Here is a 25,460-nt window from a genome sequence, read left to right as displayed (position 1 = left end):
AAAAATTGTACATTAATTAAATGTTTTATAATATAAATATATAGTTTTTGTTTTATTAAATGTTTAAATATTATATGTTTTATAATAAATTGTATAAAATATAAGTTGTTGTGTAATTACAAGTTTTTACTATTTTTTATAGGTTTGATAAAACAAGAATAAACTTGGCGTTGCAAATGGGATTAAGATGATTCTTGGACCTGTAGAAAGTTGATTATAATATCTACAATATTGTTGACAAGCATGAGATAAAAATCCTCTCACAATTGGGATCAAGTTAAGCAACAAATAAAGTTACCAAAGGAGTGGCAGTTTTACCATATCTCTCAAATTACTTGGTCAAATGGTTTGAAAAAAATACCACAACTAGACAACTAAATTATCCACATGTTTCCTTTTATGTGAAGAAGCAAATTCAGAGAAGAAGATTTTCAAAAGTGATGTGTAATATAATATAATATCTTGGAACAACAATAAAGACTTATGTTTAAAAAATTAATATTTTATTTGTGGTTGTCTCCCCAAATTTGGCTATAAATAGGGGTGCATTGTAATGTATTGAGATATCCCTTATTCTATGAACAAAATTGTAAGGCCTGAAATTTGATATCACTCTTTTGAACTATTTTTGGTAATGGAGGCATGAGGAAGGAAAGGAAAAGTGAAGAAATGCAATGGCAAGAAGCCTCGGACAGAAAAGTTGGCGCCCGAGCGTAGGAAACGACCGCCCGAGCGCCAGTGTGTAACAAGTCGAGCACTCGGGCAGAACATTCCGCGCCCGAGCGGTAATCAGTTACCGCTCGAGCGCCGCCTGAAAGTTGTGAAAAATGATGACACGTATTCTAGCCATGCAACTTGTCATATATATATGTTTATGCCTTCAGAATTGGTCAGAAAGAAGAAATGGAAAAAGGAAACGAGGGAAGTTCGAAGAAATCCTTACGCCTTTTATCTTCTATATTTGTGATTTGTGAAAGATCTGTCCGTCCGATTTTGAATCCGACTTCAGTACTGTGTTCCTATCGACGCAGGCATTAACCGGACGTAAGTTTTCTTAAGTTTGGATATGATCTGAAATTATGGTATTGTCAGAATCAGATATGATTCATATATGGTGTTTTTGACGTAGTAGAAATCGGATAATCGAAACCGGATTGAAGAACCGATACCGTATAGAATTGTTATGAATGTCAGAGTTGATTTGACTGAGATTTGATATCAGATTTGTATTATTATTGATTATTAGTTGCGAGAACGGATATCTGTTAATTTGTATTGTTGGGTATATTGAGATTATGCAGTTATGCTGTCGAAACAGAATTTGATTTCGTTCTGATTATATCTAATATTGAATTGATTGGTGTATTGATATTGTACTCCTCGATATTGTCATTCCCAGATTGAGTATTGACAGGCCTTGAGTTCGAGACTTCGACAGAGTCAGATTGACAGAAAGAAAGGTATAATTCATGTTGATTAGGGAAGATACAACTCGAGTTAGATTTGATTCGAGTTTCCCAAAATCACATACTAGATTTCTATACCTTGCTATGCTTGTGCTTTATCTTGATTTATTTGCACGCATTGAGATAGGAGAGTCATTGGCAGATTTGCCAAACTTTCTAGATGTTCGGTGGTATCGAAGCATAGGAGAAGATCGACTCCGATTGTAGACATTCGATACAGACAGGACCGAAGTCTAGGAATAAGACGTACCGCCACCACGATTGGGAGAGTAGGTGGGAGACTTGTTACGTNAATTTGTGGGACACTGCTGAATATGGAAGGGAAAACAAAAGATAATATTAAATCACGTCTTGATTTGCAAGAATTGGAATATGATTAACACTTCATCCTATTGAGAAAGGACCAAGTAGAGTTTATCTGCCTCCAGCATGTTATTCAATGGGAAAAAATGAGAAGGGCACATTTTGCAAGGTTTTGAAAAAATTAAAGTTCCAGATGGCTATGCTTCTAACATTTCACGGTGTGTTCAAATAAAACCGGCAAAATTAATTGGTCTAAAAAGCCATGACAACCATATTTTGATGCAGCAGTTGTTGCCAGTGGCACTACGTAGAACTTTGTCTAAATCAGTTCGGACTCCTTTGATTAGATTGAGTAGGTATTTCAGAGAGCTATGTTGTAAAGTAATTTCTCCTACTGATGTGGTTCGTCTAAGGAAAGATATTGCGGTGATCCTCTGTCAATTGGAGAAGATTTTTCCTCCCTCATTTTTTGACATAATGATTCATTTGACTGTACATTTGGCTACTGAAGTACAACTTGCTGGACTAGTTTACTATCGTTGGATGTACCCAATTGAAAGGTAAAAACAAATATTATTGTTATTGTTTTATTTAAATTATTATTTGCACTAAATAATACAAAATTTATGTTTTTGGTATAAGGTACTTGGGGACATTGAAGTCGTATGTTCGAAATAGAAGTAGGCCAGAAGGATCCATTGCTGAGGGGTATTTGGCTGAGGAATGTTTGACATTCTGTTATCTTTATTTAGCTGATTATGTAGAGACAAAATTCAATCAATCAACAAGAAATGATGAGACAACTATCGGCTCAACATTCGCATTAAATGTGTTTACGGCCTCTGGTTATGCACTTGGAAAGGCCATTGCAACTAAGTTTGATGATGAGACATTGAAGAAGGCACATCAATATGTGTTATTCAACTGTCATCACGTACAATCTTATATACAGTATGTGATTATATATTTCATTGTGTTTAAATATATAATCATCGATGTTTATCAAATCATCGTTCTTAATTTGCAGTGAACACCGTCAAATTTTGAATCTTACTCATTCCGGTCTTCCACCACACCAAATTGAACGTATGCATAGTGAGTCTTTTGCCTCTTGGTTTGCCAAACATGTAAGTTTTTGTTGTAATTGTCATTAAGGTTATATATTATGATTTTTATACATAATTTATCAATTTTTCCTTGTGTGCTAGATTGAAAATACAAATCCTTCACAAGATGATCCAGTATCAAATGATTTGAAATCACTTGCCAGAGGCCCAAATTTCATAGGGATACGATATGAAAAATTCATTTCCAATGGATTTAGGTTTCATACAAAAGAAGTGGAATGCAAGAGAAAAACTCAGAATTGTGGTGTAATTGTTCGGGCTACCACTTCAAGTTATTCGAGTATAAGAGATCAGAATCCAGTATCAATTGAACTTGAATATTACGGGATTTTGCAAAATGTGATTGAGTTAGATTATGAGGGAGGTCGAAGAGTTGTTTTATTTGAATGTGATTGGGTCTCCAAAGGCAAACGACTAAAACTAGATGATGATGGTTTTATGTTGGCCAATTTTACAAATGTGAAGCGTCACAACGAGCCTTATATATTAGCATCCCAAGCCTTGCAAGTTTTTTACGTGGAAGATCCAGTTGATTGTAATTGGCATGTAACTATCACCACCGATGCACGAGCAAAGTATAAAATGGAACCTATGGCAGATGTTGATACATATCTTCAAAGTTGTATTTGTAATCCTGAAGACGAGAATGAACATGAAGAAGTCGTTTGGGTTCGGGATGATGTTGCAGGAGTTGAAATTAATGTTGATGCATGATGAGATTTAGTTAATGATGAGATGTTTTCTAGCATATATAATTTTTTATGTTTAGTTGGTATGATATGAAGCGAAACTAGTAGAGTGGATTTGTTGGATACTAGAATAATAAAAACATTATATATTTTAATTTCATTTTTCACTATGGATCTTTTATTTATCATATCAAAGGATATAACTAACTTTTTTTTATCTGCAAGTTGTGGCTTTTGCTCTTGATAGGAATGGCTAGTGAGGGTAAAAATGTTGGAAAACCTCATTTTCAACATCAAGATAAGGCAAATACACAATCTCGAATTATGATTGCCAATCACGCAGCTCGAAGTTCAAAAAGAGGTAGCATGTAACTTTATACATCAAGGATCTGTTTGCTGGTTTTGTATTACTCTTATTGGACCTTTTGATTTTCTCTGAATTTTTATGTACTTTGTTCAAGTTGGTCTTGCAAGAAAACTCGGTAGCATGACAGCTAGCGGAAAAGGTTAGCATTTTCTTGTTTATAATTAAAAACTCTACTTACTTATATTTTGGTTTTACCAAAACTTGTGCAGAATTTCAAAACATACAAGGTATGTTGAATAACCAAATGGATGGAGTTTCAAAGCACGAACACAATGATTTACAAGGTATTAAATATAAAAAGATATGAAACTTATAGTATTTTATTTGAAACGATTAAGTTTGGCTATGTATAATGTTTACTTCATGTTTAATTTATTCTATATAAAAGCATTTGAAATTTTTAACCTTTTCTTTTATAGGAATGGCTCGTAAAAGTAAATTTATTGGAAAATCTCATTTTCAACTTCGAGATGAGGAAGATACACAACCACATATTATATTTGCCAATCATGTAACTCGAAATTCAAAAGAAAGAGGTATCATCGCATTTTACACAAAAATAATCTGTTTGTTGCTTGTGTATAACTCTTATTTGACATTTTGCATTTGTATGAATGTTGTATACTTTGTTCAAGTCAGTCTTGCAGGAGAAATTGGTAACATGGTAGCTAGAGAAAAAATGTTAGAACTTTGTTGCTTATAATTAAAATTTAACTTGCTTATATTTTGGTAGAATCAATACTTGTGCAGAATGTCAAAAAATACAAGGTATGTTAAATAACCAAATGGATAAAGTTTCAAAACAACAACACAATGATGTACAAGGTATGAGATATAAAAATATATGAAACTTAAGAATTTTTTATTTCAAAAGATTAAATTTTGATATAATTCGGTATGATGCTTATTAATGCTTTAATTATCTTATATAACTTGCTTTTAATAGGAATGACTCTTAAAAATAAAAATGTTGGAAAAACTCAATTTCAACTTCAAGATGAGACAAATACTCAACCACTAATTTTGATTGACAATCACACAACTCGAAATTCAAAAGAAAGAGGTAGCATCTTATTTATACATAAAAAATATGTCGTGTCTTGTGTATAACTCTTATTTGACCTTTTTGTTTTACATGTTGTATATTTTATTGAAGTCTATCATACAAGAGAACTTGAGAACATGGTAACTAGTGGAAAAGGTCAGAATTTTTTTTTTATATAATTATAAACTCAATTTACATATATTTTGATAAAATAATTCTTATGCAGATTGTCAAAGCATACAAGGTGCATCAAGAAACCAAATAGATGAAGCTTCAAATCAAAAGGACATTGAATTACAAGGTAACATCCTAAAAATTAAGATATAGAAAGACATGGAATTATAGTTTTTTAGTCCTTATTATTACATTTAGATATAACTTGTTATAATACTTACTTCATCCTTTATTTATCCATATAAAAACGGTTTGACTTCTAGGATCACATTCAACAATAACCCACATGTTGAAAATGATTTTATGGACGAAGAATCTGATCAAGGTAACCTATACGAAAAATGTAATAACTCATTTCACTTTATTTATTCAATAATTTATTTCTCTTTTTTGCATCTAGATGTAGATAGCGAAAGTGAATCTCTTGACGCTGAGAAGAAAACTAGAGGCCCTACATTTATGAAAGAAATTTGGGGTAGACCTAGCACGCTGCCACGTATTAAGATTCGATGTGATGATATGGGACGTCCTATTGGATCAAGAAGAAATAAATTTACTGATTTTTTGGGTACTTTGGCAAGAAATGGTAAATTTTGTCCGATTGACGTGGAAGATTGGCATAAAATGCCCATGGATAGTAAGAAAAAAATTCTAGATGTTATAAAGATAATTGAAATGTTATTGAATAATTTTATTATTAAATAATTTTTTTACTATGAGGGTAAATTGTCTAAATTCTTTTGTAGGAAAAGTACGACCTTCCTCCTGGAACAGAAAGTTGGACGCTACGTTCAATAGGAAAAAAATGGAGAAACTGGAAGTCAGAACTAAAAAAGAAGTATTATGATCCTGAATTGCCAATGCAAGTTCTTCTGCAAGAAAGAGATAAAAGAGCTTTTGTAGAACAATATGTGAAACTAGTTGCTCAATGGAACTCAGAAAAATCAAAGGTATGCAATATTTTATATGTTTAGAAAAATGTTCATGTAGACTTTTGTCTTGTGTACCAAGTTGAATTTAACGTGTCAGGAGAGAAGTGAAAAAAATAAGATTGCTCGGAACCAAAAGATAATGAATCAGACAACTGGAAGAAGATCTTTCGCTCAAGTGCAACAAAAATTGGTAATTTATCTTATTAATCTTATAATTCTACATGCATTAGAATCTACAAACTTTTAACCAATTACATATTAGAAAAAAGAAAAATGGCGACCTCCATCACGAGTTGAATTATTTCATGCCTGTTTCACTCATGCTAATGGAAATCCCTCAAGCAACATTGTGGCAGAAAAATTGGTAAGTTGTTTAATAAACTTCAACTAGATTACTTTCAAAGATATTTGTTTTCATAATCACTATGAATAAATTATGGATTTTGTTTTTTTGGTGAAGGCTGCAATGAAAGAACTATAAAATCAACTTCCTGAAGATGAGGATGATCAAATTGGTCAAAATGACGTATTTGCTCAAATCATTGGACCAGATAGACCAGGCCGAGTGCGTATGCTTGGTGATGGTGTTAACCCATCTGATTTATGGGGAGAAGTTCGAAGCCGTAATACATGCAATCGAATAGTGATGGAGCAAAAGACAAGGTCATAAAAAATGGATGAGCAAATTAGAAAACAAGGCCAACACATTGCAATGTTAGAATTAAAGATTTGCAATCAACCAAACCAAAACCTTGGTTCAAATTACAACAATATACAACACACAGCATCCTCTAGTAGTCCGTTATCTTCAAGGGTAAAGTTTTTTTTCTAGTTTTATTACTTTATTATTGAGTTAGTACTTTATTGATTCAGCATTGGCTTTTTGGTTTAAGAATATACGTTAGATGCGTAAACGGTTTTTCTTTTTTTTTTTATTTTGATATTATTTATTATTTGATGTGGCATAATGAGTTGGAGTTTTCATTTTTGTAAGTTATGTTTTGTGTGAGCTTATAATTATCTCGAGTTAAACATTTATTGATTTAGATAGTATATCTTGGTTCAGTAAATATATTACATGTATAATCGATGTTTTATTATTTATTTTTTGACATGATATAATGATTTAATATTTAACATTATAATGTTACACAAAAAACTCGAATTAGTGTATACATATTTTGCATCTCTCTAGTTATAATATGTTTGCTTAGACCTGAAGGAAGATTAGTCCAATCTTTATGCTTTTAACCTCGAAACTATCATTGCTTTCAAAATTTATCTTTTGCTGTGATTGTTGAAGTAATTCTATTTTCTATTTACTTTAAAGAGATCTGAATGTCTTATTTTATTAATTTCCCCCCTCTTTTTCTACATGTGTAATTATATTTTCTTAGACCTTTACTTGCATGTCTTGCAACTTGTTCTTGTGATAATATTTGTCCGATCAATACTGAATGATCATGCTCATTTCAATCTTGACTCATTTTGAAACTAACAGTTTATTTAATATATGCAATTAAATTAACAGATTCTCTTACACTCTTATTTTCCCAAATTTGGATGGGTTTAATTAATCTATTATCTCGATAGAAGCATTCTTGATTGATGTTGGGCTGTGTTTTACTGTTTCAAAGACTTGCACATGTTGACTATTTTTTCTAAATGAAATTTCTATCTGATGTTTGTACTGTTAAGTAAAATCTCTTGTTTTTTTGCTGTCATGAGTTAACTAATTTGAATAACGTTTCTTTATGGTTTTTTGTTTTCTGGCTAGCTGGACATACTCATTAGCATAATGTTTGTTGATGATTGTACTTTATAATTGTTTTTATCAAAACCTTATCTTTTGAACTTTCACTTAGATTGGATGTTCTGTCTCAATAAAAAGTCTATTTGATTCGACGAAAATTGTGGCAAAAGGAGTGGTTCGTAGCATGGATCCAAATACCGAAGTAGGAAGACAGACGTTGGGACCGAATTGGTGTGAAATACAAGTTCTAGTTGTCCTAGAACGGGAAGAGAGTTTGATTAGGCCATAAGATCTTTTACAAAAAGTTGGGGATACACTTGGAGGAATGATAGCTTGGCCTTGTCATTTGGTATGATATTAAACTTTTCAATTAACTAGTATTTATTGTTATGTCCATCATGTTAGTATCTTTTTAAACCAATATCAATTATATTTGCAGTTGACAGTTAATGAGGAAGATTTTTACTAGGTGTATTTGGATAAATAATCAATTTCCAGTTTATCATTTGGTATGATATTCACTAGTTTGAATTACATTTTAATCTCTTTATTTTGTGCTTCTTTAATTTTATTTCATTCATACAAATATATGAATTTTTATTGTAGGTGACAAGAATATTGGATTTTGGTTAAGATCAGATGGTTGAAGAATGAAGATGCGTCACAAGTTTGTTTATGTTTTGCTTTACAAGACTTAATTGTTTGCTAGTTCTTAAACTAAATACATTTGGTACATTTGGTACATTTGTTGGGGTATAGATGTTTTTGGAGATAACAAATTTGTCAATGTTATACATTAATGATTGCAAAATTAATGACAATTATTGATTAGCAATTTACTTTCTTTTTTAAAATTTTGTATTTTTATTTATGTTAATTTGTTATATCCTTGAATATTATATCATGATAATATAGAAAATCGATGACATTTCATAAAATATGACATATTTTATGNCAATATAGAAAATCGATGACATTTCATAAAATATGACATATTTTATGTCACAATAGAACATTAAATCATGTATATAAAAAATGTCATTGTAAAACTCATATGGAGACATTTCAAAAAGTCATTATAAACAAATATTAATGACAATTTTCAATATCCTTATATATTAGTATAGAAGACATTTGTAAGTGCCATTACAGATTACAAAATGAGATATTTTAAATTAACCTTATAACCTACCATTAGTGACATTTTTTATTGTCACTATAAATAACAAACACGAAACTTTTAGTTGTCATTAATAATGATTTTAAATGACATATAAATTTGTCATTATTACTATAATAACAAGGCATGTATAAATGTCTTTAAAACATGAGTTCTCCTGACATTTAAAATTTTCATTATATGAATAATAGTAACACGTATGAATTTGTCATTAACATCTTATAATGACATTAAAAAGTGTCAGGAAGTTTAAGACGACATTGGAATAGAGGGCATTTGTTGGAGGTGTCACTAAAACTTAAATGTCACTAAATATTGAATATGATGACATTTATGAATGTCACTATAAGCAATTATTCTTGTAGTGTGTCCACGAGCCCAATCATCTTTAGGCCATGCTCATGGACCGAGGCCCCATCTCGCATGCGCAAAGTAATCAGCTCCTTGACGGTAGCATGCCTGAGAGGACGTGTTTGCTCTCCAAAGAGCTCCTTGAGATGCAAATGAATGTCAGCAGCACTCTTTGCATCCTCAAAATGTCTCTGCAGCTCATCATTCATAGAAACATGCATATAACACTTGGCCTTCAAGTCATGGTCACACCAATCCTTGTAGGTCTGCAATTCCTCAGGAGTGCAGCCAGTCGGAGCCTCAACAGGGGGCGACTCAGTCAGTGTATATGCAATCCTTTCCGAGTTTAAGACGATTTTTAAGTTTCTTAGCCAAGTGAGGTAATTAGGTTCGGTTAATAAGTTTTTTTCGAGTATTGCAGATAGCGGATTGCGAATCGAAGACATTGTCCAAAATTTGTACGGAAAAGTAAAACAGATAAATGTTAATGACTATTTTAAAATATTCAGTAAGATACAAAGTATGTACTTTTACTTTATAAAGTTTCGCTCCCACTGTTTTGACGTCTTTCACTACCCTCTAGTGAAAACGAGAAACTCCTTTCCTCAGTAGGTACGCAAGGTCCAATCAGCGAATTATGATCCCGAATAATATCAGCCAATCATAATTCCTAAAAGGTAGTTTCCAATTGCATCACAATGCAACCCTTAATGTAAACATTTGTCGCACGTTTGATTAGGACCCAATAATATGACGTCGTTCATCTTTACGTGTCAAGCCTTACCCATCAATGTTGAACCTTAATGGACGGTCGTCATGAGTTCTCTCAATAATATGAGCCGAAATCATGGGAGTTCCATGTAGTTCACATCACCATGTCAATGGATGTCACAGCTTTCCGGCACCCAGGGCCCCCCAATAATATGAGCCGAGCCTCGAACACGGGTAGCGTTCATCATGCACCCATTGTTGATGGAAGACATGGAAATTATAAACAGATTTATAATTATCCTTTTCAGGCTTGATATTAATTTTGAATCTTATTCAAAATGAGGGTTTTTAATTTTTTAAAGGTCTCATCATTAATTTTATTTAAAATCTTGCCATGTTTGATCGTATGTTTGCCGGATTCCGGCCAACAAAAAGATTTTTATTTAAAATCTTGCCATCATTAATTGTTGATCGTATGTTTGCCGGATTCCGAGCTGCCCGAAATGGGCAGCAACATGCTTCCTGAAATTTCCCCAAAAACGGCCTCGATTTTTGTTGCAAAACTCATCTCATGCGGTTAGAAATTGACCTAAATATAATATCATGTATAAGCTACACAAAATAGTATCCATATCTCTTGATACCACTTGAAAGGGGATCGATTACGGGTGTTCAAATGCGCAACGGAAGTTTTAAAAATTTGTTTTTCAACAAGCAAAAATCGAGCACCTCAACTATTATGTGTAGCAAATACAAAACCACAACTATGACATTCATAGGGTGTTTAAAATGTTACCTATCAATCTCAAATATTAATGTAATGGCTCCAACCAAGTTGTAAACAACTTGGCTCTTCAAAGGCAAGACAAATCTACAAGCTCTCCTTGTTCTAGAGTCCTTCCTTCAAAATCAAGCCCACCACTAACTAGGAAGATCCACCTTACACTTGCACTAGAAAATGTATGGCATTTTTCTTTGAGAAGAGTATATTTTCTTCAACCAAAATGAAGAGAAAAATTGAGAGAAAAAGTGCTAAATATTTCGGCCAAGTAGTGTAGAGAATGAGGTTGGAAGACTTTTCTTGGTCCTTGAAAAAGTTGAGTTAAGCATGTGCATGTCATGCTTAGATTATTGAAAAAGTTCCCTACAACTCTTTACCTCCCCATGCATGCATTTGGACTTCGGCTTGTAACTATTACAAGGCCCATGGACTAAAGTTTAAATGTCTCAAACATATTTGAGCCCAATTAAACTTTACTTGATTTTACTCAAGCCCATTAGTTTAATAATTATTTCTAATTGGGCTCTACAAGGCCCAATGTAATTTAATTAATTCAACACTTGAATTAATATAATTATTTGGACTCTACTAGGCCCACTAGTGTTTAATTAATTCAACACTTGAATTAATATAATTTAGTCCATAATAATGTTTATGAAAATCACAATTTTCAAATACATTATTTATTTGGCCAACTTTTAATTCAGGAACACATTCATAAATTAAAAATTACATTTCTCTCATAGAAGTCATACTTCTATTTTTCCTTACGCTTATAAACTCCTTTATAAGCCGTTCAACACATTGAACTATTTTACTTCCCAACGGGATCTAGAAAGCTAGTACTTGTGTGGCCCTCAATGGTTCATTGATACAACTAGCTGTGGGTTCACATCTCCATGTGATTCGGACTAAACATGTCCTTATTTGAGCATACCCCAATTGCTCCATTCTTACTTATCAACTCCTTGATAACAAGATCGTCAGAACTCAAGTCTTATAGTACCCAACCAATCATGTTAAATGCCTAGCAGCATCGCTTACATGATTCCCTAGATATCAAATGATAGTGCCTGCAAGAACCATTCTATTATGGTTAGCATACAGTACGGTTCCTTCATCTCATATATCCCGACCGATTCGACAACAATTGGTATATCGAGAGTTGTCAATGAATCGATACTATGTGTCATGTTGTAGTTGCATCGATGGTGTAATCTATGAAACCCCTTTCATAATTACCACCATGCTCTGATCAGAGATTTCATACTACATATACATAGGATATCCATACCCGAAGGTAAGTGGTGAATCCCCGACTACAATGCATCGACTCCTATATGTTTCAACAAAACACCCAACCTTGCCACCTGATGACCCCTTGAGAGTCGGTAAATAAGTCAAAGTGCAATGCTAGCACATAGAGTCTCAATGTTGTCCCGGGTTGTAAGGACTAATGGTGTACAACCATAAACTAGGACGTTTCCACTCAATAAGTGAGAACCGCTTGGAAAGTCCTTTATGGAGGGTTGTTCAGTGCACTCTACAAGGAGCACCTATTTTCATGCTCGGACATCACAATGTCCCCTACCAATGAAACATGGTACTCACATCGCAGATACTAGTCTCGAACTCGAGCGGCCTATATCCTTCTTAGCGGCGGCTGAATCGACTAGGAACTATTTAGAATATACTGTATTGCAAATATGAGTTTCATGATACTCATCATATGAGTATCTCATATTCTTTCTACTATTTGTATATTAAAGGACTTTATCTATGCAACTAGCATGGGTATACAGATAAAGAAGTGCCAAAACAATAATTTCAAATATTATTAAAATAAAGACTGTTTATACATAGAGTTTCATTGTGAACACTCGGCCAACATTTGGCTCGACGTGCACCTACTCTAACAATAGATTTCCATGGGATTTGGGAGTCTAAGCTACCTCTAGTGAAGTTTACCTACAACTACAGTTTTCAATCGTTTATAGGTATCGCTCCCTACGAGGCATTGTACGGAAGGTAGTGCAGATCACCTATTCATTGGGATGAAGTCGGTGAAAGAGCAGAACGTGATCCAGAGATTGTTCAGCAGATTGCAGATGTGGTGGTCAAGATTCGAGACAGAATGAAGTCCGCCCAGAGTCGTCAAAAGAGTTATGCTAACAAGCGGAGAAGGGATCTAGAGTTTGCCGTAGGTGATCACGTTTTCGTGAAGAGAGCACCCATGAAGGGTGTTATGAGATTTGGGAAGAGAGGCAAGCTTAGTCCGAGGTTTATTGGACCGTTCGAGATTCTTGACAGGGTTGGGACACTAGCTTATCGTGTAGCCTTAACGCCGAATTTGGCCGGTGTACACAATGTGTTCCACGTCTCAATGCTGAGAAAATACCTAGCTAATCCTTCACATGTTCTGAGCTTTGAGCCATTGCAGCTTACTCCAGATCTGTCATATGTGGAGAGACCTATCCAAATCTTAGACAGAAAGGAGCGTAGACTTCGGAACAAGGTGACGAATCTAGTCAAAGTCCGGTGGCTAAATCAATCAGTAGAAGAGGCCACTTGGGAGACCGAAGCAAATATGAGAATTTGCTACCCGGAGTTGTTCGGTAAGATTTAATTTCGAGGACGAATTTATATAAGTGGGGAGGAACTGTAGAGCCCAAAAATCAGTGCACGTAAAACCCATGCATTATTTAATGGTCAAATCATTTATTTAATTCTAAAATGATTTAGTGATGCATGTTTTATGAAAATGCATTATTTTAAATTATTTATTTTTATGTGATGCACGTTAAAATATTTCTCGAGTTTCATGTTTCAGGCGAGTATTCGAGGCGGGATCGAGGAAAAGAGACTGGCGACGATTTTGGCAATTTTTAAAAGTGGTATTTTATTTTAAGTTAAGGTCGAGGCATATTAATTAATTTAATAAGTTTCAGCATTTTAAAGCCTAAATTATGTATTTAGTGAGTTTAGAATTTTTAAAACTTTTAAAATTGGCTTTGTGCATTTTATTTTGTTAAAGAGGAGAATTTTATAAAATCAGTGTGTAATTATTTTAATTGAGGAGTTTGATTATATTGGTGTGGGTTAACATTTTTATTAGTATTTTAATTACTTAATTTAGCAATAATTTCTCCTAATTAAAACACACACACACGTTACAAACACTCACACACACTTACACATTTTTACACACACCAAAACACACAACACACACCTACACATTTTATTTTAAGAATTTGAGAGCAAAACTAGGGTTCTTGAAGGAGAGAGCAGCCGCCCCATTCCCTTCAGTATTCCAGCAAATTTTTGTGAAGTTTATTTCAAGAAAAATCGTGCCACGTTCGTCCCGGATCAACCTCGCATCTTTCCCCGCTTCGGTGTCATCGTTTCGGTAACGTTAAAGATTTAAAGGCATGTATATTCTTTCATTCTTGCATCAATCTTGTCATATTATTCGTGTTGTTGTTTATTATGCGTAAAAATCCATGTGTGATGTTCAAAGTTTGAGCAGAAAGTTGTTGGATCGATTTTGAAACGTTTTTAGATCTCAGAAATTTGTTTTTGCTGTCATTTTAAAAACTTCGATTTTTCGGTCGCGTTTCTAGCAAAAAGTTCAACATATAAAACGTAGTACTCTTTGATAACTTGGATTTGATATGAAATTCGTAATTTTTGGATAAGAAACGAGTGACTTACGATCGTTTTTGTGGGACTGCTCAAACTGAAATTTTCTGAAAATATGTTCATGAAGTTTTATTGTTGCAGGCTTCGTTTGGCATCGAAGGGTGATCATTGCTGTGTTTAAGTATATCGAGAATGATGTTGGGGTGTTTCTTGGTGTTTCGTTTTGTGTCGTTAGGCACTTGGTTGCATTAGAAGCCGTAGAAATTGTTTTGGTGTCAAAGGTCGTGTTCTCGGATTGGGTTGTGTTTTTTGTGATGCGTAGTTGTTTTGGGGCATTTGTTTGAGTTTGAATCAGTGCCTTAGCATCCTAAGAATGGGTCTTGAGGTAGGATTAGGTCACAAGTGCAGGGAATTTCGTTTTTTCGCGATTCCAGCACCTACACGGACCCGTAGTCGGACCCTGGCACGGGGTCCGTGCCATTTTTACTTCAAAATGAGAATTTTCAGCATGTACCCGGACCCTTACATGGGGTCCGTGTACCCCTTTTAAAAAAAATAATTTTTTTTTAAATTTGCTTCGGGGTTCTATATCATGGTTTAGTACGATGGTTAAAATTTATTTATGTAAAATATAGGATTTGTTTTGGGGTTATTAATATAAAATATAGGATATGTTTTGGGGATTCTATGTCATGGTTTAGTACGATGATTAAACGAGGTCAAGTTCTGAGTGATTTAGAATGTCATAAGCTATTTATTTACTTCGGTGGTGAGCACGAGTACCTACGTCTAAGCAATGAAAGATATGGGTTTGAACTCATGTTAGCATGTGCAGCAGTGGCCCCAATCGAGATCCAACGAATCCCTCAACGCCAAGTAAGTATGTTCAATGTGCAAAGAAAATATTTTAAGTTTTTGAGGTATGCTAAATGTCTTGTGACCAAATTATGTATGGGTTTGGAAGTTGGTAAACGTGGTCGAGGACCTCTCCACCCCGTTAAAGCATGAACGGGTTTAGATCAGGATTGAAAAGCGTTAAAGCACGAACGGGGACCAGCGTTAAAACATGAACGGGGACCAATCTACCCTTTAAAGCATGAACGGGGATATCACGTATGTGGCAGTAGATTCGTCCCTGTCAGCCCAGTATTGTAGTTTAGTCTGATCAGGCGATTATGTTATGGGTCACTTGCTTTGAAACATGCCTCTATGCGAAATTATGTTATGTATGCTCAAGTATGTATGAAGCAAGCATGTTTACGAAAAGTTTTATGTTGATGACACGTCTATGTACGTATGTACGTATGTTCAAGCTTATGTATGAGATGTTCAAGTTTCATGTATGTACGCTCTATTTTATAGATACATGTGGTTTTATTACGTATTACTCGCTACTTTCAGTTTATACATGTTGAATCTTTAGAATCACTAGACTTGATCGATGTAGGTGATGATGATTTTGAGGAGACGAGGGGTGGGGACCAATGAGCCGGCTTGGATTGCGCGGGAGGCTAAACCCGAGGACCACCCACATTTTATTTTAAGATCTTAAGCGTGACAAATTTTAATACATTGATTTCAAGTTTGGTTTACGATATTCAAACACGTATTTTTCTTTAGTAAAACTTTTATTGTGATCTTTATGTTGCAAATATTTTAGATGAATAGTTTAATTATTCCGCAAATTGAATGTTTGTTTCTGGTTTAAAGAAAATTATTATTTTTCCGCAAATTCCAAGTAGTTTAAAAGTACGGTACGTTACAGTTTAGTGGAATATCTTTCAATTTTAAGGTGTAGAGATCGTTTTCAAGTTCTCCAGTACCAATCAAACATTCGTTCTTGTAAATTTTGCAAACACCTTTGCTAAATAAACAAAAAAATCCATTTTTTTCAAGCATAGAAATGAAAACAATGTTTTTCACCAATTCAGGTACAAACAAAACATCTCTTAAAATTAACTAAAAATCATTATTCAAAAGCAAGTAAACTATGGCCTTGGCAGCCACTCTTGCTCCATTGCCCATCCTCAAGAAGGTCTCACCTTCCCTAAGCCTCCTACTTCTTCTGTGGGGACCTGGACGTTAATCAACTTCTTAATCATTCGTTGGGAATAAGTGGATCAAGTAATTAAATTGGGTCTAATTTTATTTTTATCAATAATTGCGGAACATATAATAATAAATATCATATATATATATATATATGTATATATACATATCAAAAGGAAAGTACAAGTCTTGTACAACATAGATTCATATCAAACTAAGGTTCAACAACTACATATCAGGTGATGCAACCTATTCTACTTCTGGGTCCGAATCTCCACACTAATCTTGATCTCTCATCCTCTTCTCGACCTTGATCCTGCCCCACCTATTGTCATGCACACATACAGACACAACACCAGCCAGATAACTCCGGTGAGAAACATATCCCAGTATAAACAATGTAACATGCAATTCATATAAACTATACGAAAGCATAAACATTTATAAAACATGAATCGTAATCTACGAAACATCAATCAATACAAGTCTGTAAATCAAACTCTTGACTCGACTCATCTAATCTAGGGATCCCGATTGAATAAGAACGCAGCAACTCATCTACTCTCCTCAGCTAGATGAAGATACGTTCTTATTCCCAGACTCTGGTATTTTATATCGAATATCTGCAATAGAAGTCAATCTGCTCCTAAGCACATCGATATAAACCATTGTCCAGTGACCTGGCACCTCTGCCAGCTTGGCACCTCTGCCAAGGACTCTCTGTTATCTGAAAACAATTCTAATCCATGCATTCTATAAATCAATAGAACAAGCATATAAATGCAATGAATTCAAATATCTGAAAACAATAGCAAATAAGTATGTGGTTTTAGGGAAACTCAGGTCATATATGACTCGAGTTATCAATCCCGGTCTAACATTGATTTATACCTTTCTTTTTTCGATCTGACGAAGTCGAAGTCTTGAATTCGAAGCTGTCAATACTCAATCTGGCAATGACAATCGAATATATTGTATCACTTTTCCATTCAAACAAGATATCTTAATCTTATCAAATTCTGACGGCATAACGGTACAATCTCAACATACCGGCAATACAAAATCAGTATATACCAATCTCAATATCTTATAATCAATCAAGAACATAATCTGATACCAAATCTGTATAATCTCATCAATTCAAATCTGAAAAATCACAACAATTTCATATGTTATTCATTCTTCAATCTGGTTTCGATTATACGATGTCTAATATCGCCAGAACACCATATATTAATCATATCTGATTCCTTCAATATCATCTTTTCAAATCATATAAAAACATAAGAAAACTTACGTCAGTGTGAAGCCTTTAACGAGGGGAGTACTGCACTGAACTCGGATCGAAATTCTGAGGGACGGATCTTGCACAACCACAAATCTAACATATGCATGGCAAGCTATGTGTCTCATGTTTTGATGCTGCATGTCTCGCGCATATGCGCGACCTTCCTCGGCGCATATGCGCGAGACCTACTGGTCTCGGCGCTCAGCAACTCTGCCACTCTCGCATATGCGCGTACGTCTTCCGCGCATGTGCGCGATATCCTCTCGACATGGCATCTTGGCTTTGCCCACTTCGCACATATGCGAGCCCACTCTCGGCGCACATGCGCCAACTTCTCTGGACTCAGCATCTTGGCAATACCCCTCCTCGCGCATAAGCGCATCCTGTATCGCGCATATGCGCGAGGTCCTCTGCCTTCGCGAATGGTCTCTCACGCATATGCGCGAATCTTCCCGCGCATGTGCGCGACAATCTCTGCCCGTCACTCATGAACCGTGCTATGTCATGTTTTCTTCGAAGCTTGTCTAACCATAATCACATCAATTCATTAATTGTAGGTTATCACGATAAATAAATCGCAAGCCTTACATCTTCCCATCACCTGCAAATCATTACAGAGATGTGAGCCACAGCCGATATCCAATTCCCAAGAAGTAGAGTTAATTGAAATGTTTACTTCAATATAGAACATACCGTTTCCAGAACTCTTTTGGGCAAGATATTCCCTGCAGTTATGCCTCCAATTTCCAGGCTTCTTGCAGTGATGACAGATGTCAACAGTCTTGTCAGCCTTCACTGGTGTGGCTGCCACAGCAGGACTCGGAGTCTGCCTCTTCAAGGGCACGTTCTTCTTGGGACGTTGGAAAGAACGCTTCTTTCCCTTCCCACGTGGATCAATCTTCGTGCTAGATGATGAACCCACATAAAGAACTGGCTTCTCTTTTTTGATGGTGGACTCAAAGGTCACAAGCATGTTCACCAACTCCCTAAAGGGTCGGCTCCATCTTTTTCATATTGAAATTCACCACAAAATGATCAAACGAGCTAGGCAGTGACAAGATAAACATGTCGGTGGTCAACTCCGAAGGCAACATCAGATCCATGCCAACGAGCTTGTCCACGAGCCCAATCAACCTTAGGCCATGCTCATGGACCGAGGCCCCATCTCGCATGCGCAAAATGATCAGCTCCTTGACGGTAGCATGCCTAAGAGGACGTGTTTGCTCTCCAAAGAGCTCCTTGAGATGCAAATGAATTTCAGCAGCACTCTTTGCATCCTCAAAACGCCTCTGCATCTTATCATTCATAGAAGCCTACATATAACACCTGGCTTTCAAGTCATGGTCACACCATTCCTTGTAAGTCTGCAATTCCTCAGGAGTGCGGTCAGTCGGAGTCTCAACAGGGGGCGACTCAGTAAGTGTATATGCTATCCTTTCCGAATTCAAGACGATTTTTAAGTTTCTTAGCCAGTTGAGGTAGTTAGGTCCAGTTAATACGTGTTTGTCGAGTATTGCAGAAAGCGGATTACGAATCAAAGACATTGTCATAAATTGTACTGAAAAGTAAAACAGATAAATGTTAATGACTATTTTAAAATATTTAGTAAGATATAAAGTATGGACTTTTACTTTATAAATTTTCGCTCCCACTTTTTGACATCTTTCACTACCCTCTAGTGAAAACGGAAAACGCCTTTCCTCAGTAAGTACGCAAGGTCCAATTAGCGAATTATGATCCCACATAATATCAGCCAATCACAATTCCTAAAAAGTAGTTTCCAATTGCATCACCATGCAACCCTCTACGTAAACTTTTGTCTCACGTTTGATTAGGACCCAATAATATGACGTCGTTCATCTTTACGTGTCAAGCCTTAGCCATTGATGTTGAACCTTAATGGACGATCGCCATGAGTTCCCTCAATAATATGAGCCGAAATCATGGGAGTTTCACGTAGTTCACATCACCATGTCAATGGATGTCACAAATTTCTGGCACCCAGGGCCCCCCCAATAATATGAGCCGAGCTCCGAGCACGGGTAGCGTTCATCATGCACCCATTGTCGATGGAATACAAGGAAATTATAAACAACTTTATAATTCTCCTTTTCTGGCTTGATATTAATTTTGAATCTTATTCAAAATGAGGGTTTTTAATTTTGAAAGGTTTCATCATTAATTTTATTTTTTAAGCTCGCCATGTTTGATCGTATGATTGCCGGATTCATGCAACTTTGTTATTATCATAATAATAACGCACATACTCATTATTTATAACATATCATGCATATATCATAAACAGTAAACAAAACAAGGATGATCAATCGCCCAAAACTAATGGCCTGTGTAAGCTAAACACGGGCCTAGATCCAATCCTAAGGAAATGCATGGGATGCAAATGCAACTTTAACATAAGCTTCCAATATTTACATGTCTTCGATCTTCATAATCATCAAGGCCACCATCTTCCAATCTTGATCTTCCACTATACTAATATTAACAAATAAATATCCATGGCAAATAGAGATACATCTCATGGGGGTAGGAACGGGCCATAAACCAAGCCCACTTTAAATTTGATAATTATTACAATCACTCAACACAAAATATCCTAGCATACACCTAGCAAACTGGGCTTGGGCTTTTGATCATCCTTCATGCATAATATCACATATCATACACCATCAATTAATTATCACAAAAATCAATTGATCCAATATTATATATCTTGATCCAATCACTAACCGCCAAGATTATAAACTAAATTAACAAAGTGTACAAACTCCTTTGTCTACTTTCTAATTAATTTATTTATAACCGAATTTATTGTAAATCACAATTTACTATAAATAATTAAAGTCCAACTTCAATTATTTATTTCATGAGAAAATATTTGAAACTTTTGTAAATTTAAACATAAGGGCCCAAAAAATCATTTTTCACCAAAAACATTTTGGCCCATTTAAATTTCACAAATATGTTAGCCATCTAATGGCCCAACAACTTCAAGGCCCATGACACTTAGTTAATCCAAAACACTTTTGAAAACCCTAGTCGTCATCGTCGTCGTCGGAGCTCCGTCGCGGGATTCCGGCCAAGCTGCCCGAAATGGGAAGCAACAAGCTGCCCGAAATCCCCTTCACATAGCCTTGTTTTTTGTTGCAAAAAATCATCTCATGCGGGTAGAAATCGACCTCAATTGTAGGTAAAAATCGCAACGGAAGTTTCAAAATTTGTTTTCAAGGCAAAAATCGAGCACCTCATGTACTAGTGTGTAGCAAATACAAAAACTCGAAAATATGTCATACATAGTGTGTTGAGAATATTACCTATCAGTCTCAAAGATTGATGTTATGGCTCCAACTAAGGCATAAACACCTTGGCTCTTGAATGGCAAGACAATCTACAAGCTCTCCTTGCTTCAAAATTAGGCTCACCACTTGCAAGCTTGAACCCCTCTTATTTTGTACTAGAAAATTAAGAGGATTTTTCAATGAGAAGTATTTTCTTTCCTCAACAATTGAAGAAGAAAAATGAGAGAAAAATGAAGGAGAAAAATGTTGGAATTTTCGGCCAAGGCTAGGAAAAAATGGGGAAGAGGATGATTAGTCTTGGTTGTGTAAAAAGCCAAAACCACTTTTAGCATGCCAAGCCTTGGAGATTGAAAAAGTAATCTCGAACACTTCACCTCCCATGCATACAATTTTATTTTGGTTTTTAACAATTAAAAACCCATGGACTTAATTTAATTATCTCAAACAAATTTGAGACTAATTAAACATTACTTGAATTAATCAAGCATACTAGTTAAATAATTATTCCAATTGGACTCTACAAGACCTAATGTTATTTTATTAATTCAACACTTGAATTAATTTAATTATTTGGACTCCACTAGGCCCACTATTGGTTAATTAATTCAACACTTGAATTAATTTAATTTAGTCAATAATAATATTTATGAAAATCACAATTTTCAAATACATTATTTATTTAGCCAACTTTTAATTTAGGAACACTTCCACAAATTAAAAGTTAGATTTCCCTAGGTATCAAATGATAGTGCCTGCAAGAGCCATTCTATTATGGTTAGCGTACAGTACAGTCCCTTCGTCTCATATATCCCGACCGATCTGACAACCAGTGGTATATCGAGAGTTGTCAATGAATCGATACTATGTGTCATGTCGTAGTTGCATCGATGGTATAATCTATGAAACCCCTTTCATAATTACCACCATACTCTGACCAGAGATTTCATACTACATACACATATGATATCCATACTTGAAGGTAAGCGGTGAATCCCGACTACAATGCATCGACTCCTATATGTTTTGACAAAACATCCAACCTTGCCACCTGATGACCCTATGAGAGTCGATAAACAAGTCAAAGTGCAATGCTAGCACATAGAGTCTCAACGTTGTCCAGGGTCATAAGGACAAATGGTGTACAACCATAAACTAGGACGTTTCCACTCGATAAGTGAGAACCACTTGGAAAGTCCTTTATGGAGGGTTGTTCAGTGCACTCTACCAGGAGCACTTATCTGCATGCTCGGACATCACAGTCTCCCCTACCAATGAAACATGACACTCACATCGCATGTACTAGTCTCGAACTCGAGCGGCCTGTATCCTTCTTAGCGGCGGTTGAATCGACTAGGAACTGTTTAAAATATACAATATTGCAAATATAAGTTTAATGATACTCATCATATGAGCATCTCATATTCTTTCTACTATTTGTATATTCAAGAACTTTATCTATGCAACTAGCATGGGTATACAGTTAAAGAAGTACCAAAATAATAATTTCAAATATTATTAAAATAAAGACTATTTATACATAGAGTTTCATTGTGAACATTCGGCCAACACTTGGCTCGACATGCACCTATTCTAACATGTACACCATTAGTCCTTATGACCCGGGACAACATTGAGACTCTATGTGCTAGCATTGCACTTTGACTTGTTTACCGACTCCCATGGGGTCAACAGGTAGCAAGATTGGGTGTTTTGTCGAAACATATAGGAGTCGATGCATTGTAGTCGGGGATTCACCACTTACCTTCGGGTATGGATATCCTATGTGTATGTAGTTTGAAATCTCTGATCAGAGTATGGTGGTAATTAAGAAAGGGGTTTCTTAGATTACACCATCGATGCAACTACGACATGACACATAGTATCGATTCATTGACAACTCTCGATATACCAATGGTTGTCGAATCGGTCGGGATATATGAGTTGAAGGGACCGTACTGTACGCTAACCATAATTGAATGGTTCTTGCAGGCACTATCATTTGATACCTAGGGAATCATGTAAGCGATGCTGCTAGGCGTTTAACATGATTGGTTGGGTACTATCAGACTTGAGTTCTGACATTCTTNGTAACTTTTAATTTATGAATAGTTCCTAAATTAAGAGTTGGCCAAATAAATAATGTATTTGAAAATTGTGATTTTCATAAACATTATTATGGACTAATTAAATTAATTCAAGTGTTGAATTAATTAAAAACTAGTGGGCCTTGTAGAGTCCAAATAATTAAATTAATTCAAGTGTTGAATTAATTAAATTATAATATTGGGTCATGTAGAGCCCAATAGGAAATAATTATTTAACTAGTGGGCTTGAGTAAAATCAAGTAAATTTTAAATAGTCTCAAATGTGTTTGAGATATTCAAATAAAAGTCCATGGGTTTTATAATTGTTATAAACCCAAATAGAATTGCATGCATAGGAGGTGAAAGGTTGGGAGACAACTTTTTCAATATCCAAGACATGACATGCACATGCTTAACTCAACTTTTTCAAGGACCAAGAAAAGTCTTCCAATCTCATTCTCTACACCATATGGCCGAAATTTTCAAGTCAATATTCTCCCAATTTTTGTTCTTTAATTGTTGAAGAAAAACATATCACTTCTCAAAGAAAAATGCCTTACATTTTCTAGTGCAATTGTAAGGTGGATCTTCTTTGTTGGTGGTGGGCTTGATTTTGTGCAAGGAGTGCTGAAGGGAAGCTTGTAGATCAATCTGGCCATTGAAGAGCTTAGTTGTTTGACAACTAAGTTGGATCCATCATCAATCCTTGTGATTGATAGGTAAAAATTCTGAACACCCTATGTATGACATTTTGGTGTTTTCGTATTTGCTACACAATATGGGATTAGGGTGCTCGATTTTTGCCCTTGAAAAATTATTTTGAAACTTCCGTTGCGCATACGGGCACCTTAATCGATCCCCTTTCACGAAAATCACCAAGAAAAATAATCACAAAATTTTCGAGAATTACAGATTCACGAAAAAGACAAAGAACGATTGAATGACACAGATCTGAAACACAAACGAAAGGATAATTGCAGATCTAAAAATTTAAAAACAACATACTTACTTGAATTTAATAAGCCTATGCTCTGATACCAAATGATATGATACCAAATGATATGAATCCTCGTACGAAGAAAAGCAAGCACGATTAAATTCGAATTCGCACCCTCAATTCAATAACGAACAAGGATCGTTGTTGTTTCGATCTTTTGAAACAAGTATTATTTTGTGATATTCACCTCTAGGCTATGAAACTTAACAACAAATATTCACGGCTGAAACAATTGAGAATCAGATGAACCTTCAAAGAACTTGTCCTTGACAATCCGTATGAGATCAATCGACAAACGCCACAAAGTAAAACTTTGATAAGTTAGATTTTAAAAAAACAAAGCAAAAGCTTTAATTGTTTGAGAGAAAAACTAAAGAACAATGTATTCTATCAATAATAATCTGAATTGTGTGTCGAATTTCGTCCATAATATCTTTACATATCAACAGGATATCAATATTTAGTTGCCAAAATAGTTAAGACTCTAATCAAAGAAACAAAGATTTTTCCCATAGCTATGCGTGCTCGAGCGGTCCGGACTATTCTCACTCGGACGGTAGAATGTGACCGCTCGAGCGCCGAGTGTTCTGGACAATTTTCTTGGACAGTAAGTGTGACGCTCGATCGATAAGTTCGTGTGGGGCCCCGGGTCCAATATCTAATACTAATAATTATAATTGTAACAAACCAAATGATTGAGTAAAATACAAAATTTGTGGTTCACAAATCCACATAAACATCGTCAATATAATTTAAATTTCTCAAATGTTTGAAATATAATTTTCAACATGCCAAAATAAACTAATGAACCAATGTAATGCCAACATCATAAAATAGCTCCTAAGACCCGAGAATCCCACTCTAACTCGTATCTCCTCGCCTGGAGCTGGACTTTGGCATCCCAAGCCTCGCATCACCTACCGTCAAGCACATGAAAACAAGAGGTAGCCGACGTGCCGGTGAGTATAAACCCATTATGATACAATCAATAACATATGAGATTTAAAATGACAAATAGTTCACATGAAATTCATAAAGATGCAATATAATGGAATGCATGATCAGAAGCTGTGGGCTATCAATAAATCTCAAGATCAAGTGAAACATCTGGTCATAGGGTACCCAAGGAAAGAGAATCCCCCAGCAACATCCATCGACTCATCCGCTCGAGGTGGGTTGCTGTGTTCTACAATCTCAGGACTATGGT

The 25,460-nt window shown here is 35.2% G+C and overlaps 1 protein-coding gene across 27 annotated transcripts; it reads left to right on the top strand.

Annotated features, from left to right (window-relative positions):
* The first annotated feature begins 1,769 nt into the window (after positions 1-1,769).
* On the top strand, positions 1,770-8,691 carry LOC140959485 (uncharacterized). Of its 27 annotated transcripts, none has more exons than XR_012171994.1 (15): positions 1,821-2,329; positions 2,412-2,720; positions 2,797-2,896; positions 2,978-3,946; positions 4,047-4,091; positions 4,162-4,236; positions 4,372-4,488; positions 4,703-4,777; positions 4,899-5,015; positions 5,109-5,153; positions 5,224-5,300; positions 5,424-5,496; positions 7,969-8,205; positions 8,296-8,365; positions 8,463-8,691. XR_012171994.1 is itself a non-coding variant. In XM_073417336.1 (13 exons), the coding sequence occupies exons 4-13, from the start codon at positions 3,835-3,837 to the stop codon at positions 5,575-5,577; spliced, it is 729 nt and encodes a 242-aa protein (XP_073273437.1). In that variant the 5' UTR covers positions 1,824-2,329; positions 2,412-2,720; positions 2,797-2,896; positions 2,978-3,834; the 3' UTR covers positions 5,578-5,882. The 27 variants fall into 27 exon arrangements, 20 of the variants coding, with proteins under 20 accessions (XP_073273417.1, XP_073273437.1, XP_073273422.1 ...); XR_012171992.1 differs by having other exon boundaries at positions 1,830-2,329; positions 5,224-5,298; positions 5,435-5,496; XR_012171995.1 differs by lacking the exon at positions 8,296-8,365 and having other exon boundaries at positions 1,819-2,329.
* The last annotated feature ends 16,769 nt before the right edge of the window (positions 8,692-25,460 follow it).

The sequence above is a fragment of the Primulina huaijiensis genome, chromosome 15, assembly GCF_012295235.1.
Source record: "Primulina huaijiensis isolate GDHJ02 chromosome 15, ASM1229523v2, whole genome shotgun sequence".
NCBI lineage: Eukaryota > Viridiplantae > Streptophyta > Magnoliopsida > Lamiales > Gesneriaceae > Primulina > Primulina huaijiensis.
The sequence above is the reverse complement of the archived record's forward strand: the minus strand, read 5'-3'. Positions and strand labels throughout refer to the sequence as shown.

What these genes read in the sequence shown, in the direction of transcription:
- LOC140959485 (XM_073417316.1), top strand. Translation starts at nt 2,049, where the DNA reads ATGCAGCAGTTGTTGCCAGTGGCACTACGTAGAACTTTGTCTAAATCA. An exon ending in TGGATGTACCCAATTGAAAG is followed by an intron (nt 2,330 to 2,411) that starts GTAAAAACAAAT and finishes TTTTGGTATAAG; the next exon opens with GTACTTGGGGACATTGAAGT. An exon ending in CACGTACAATCTTATATACA is followed by an intron (nt 2,721 to 2,796) that starts GTATGTGATTAT and finishes CTTAATTTGCAG; the next exon opens with TGAACACCGTCAAATTTTGA.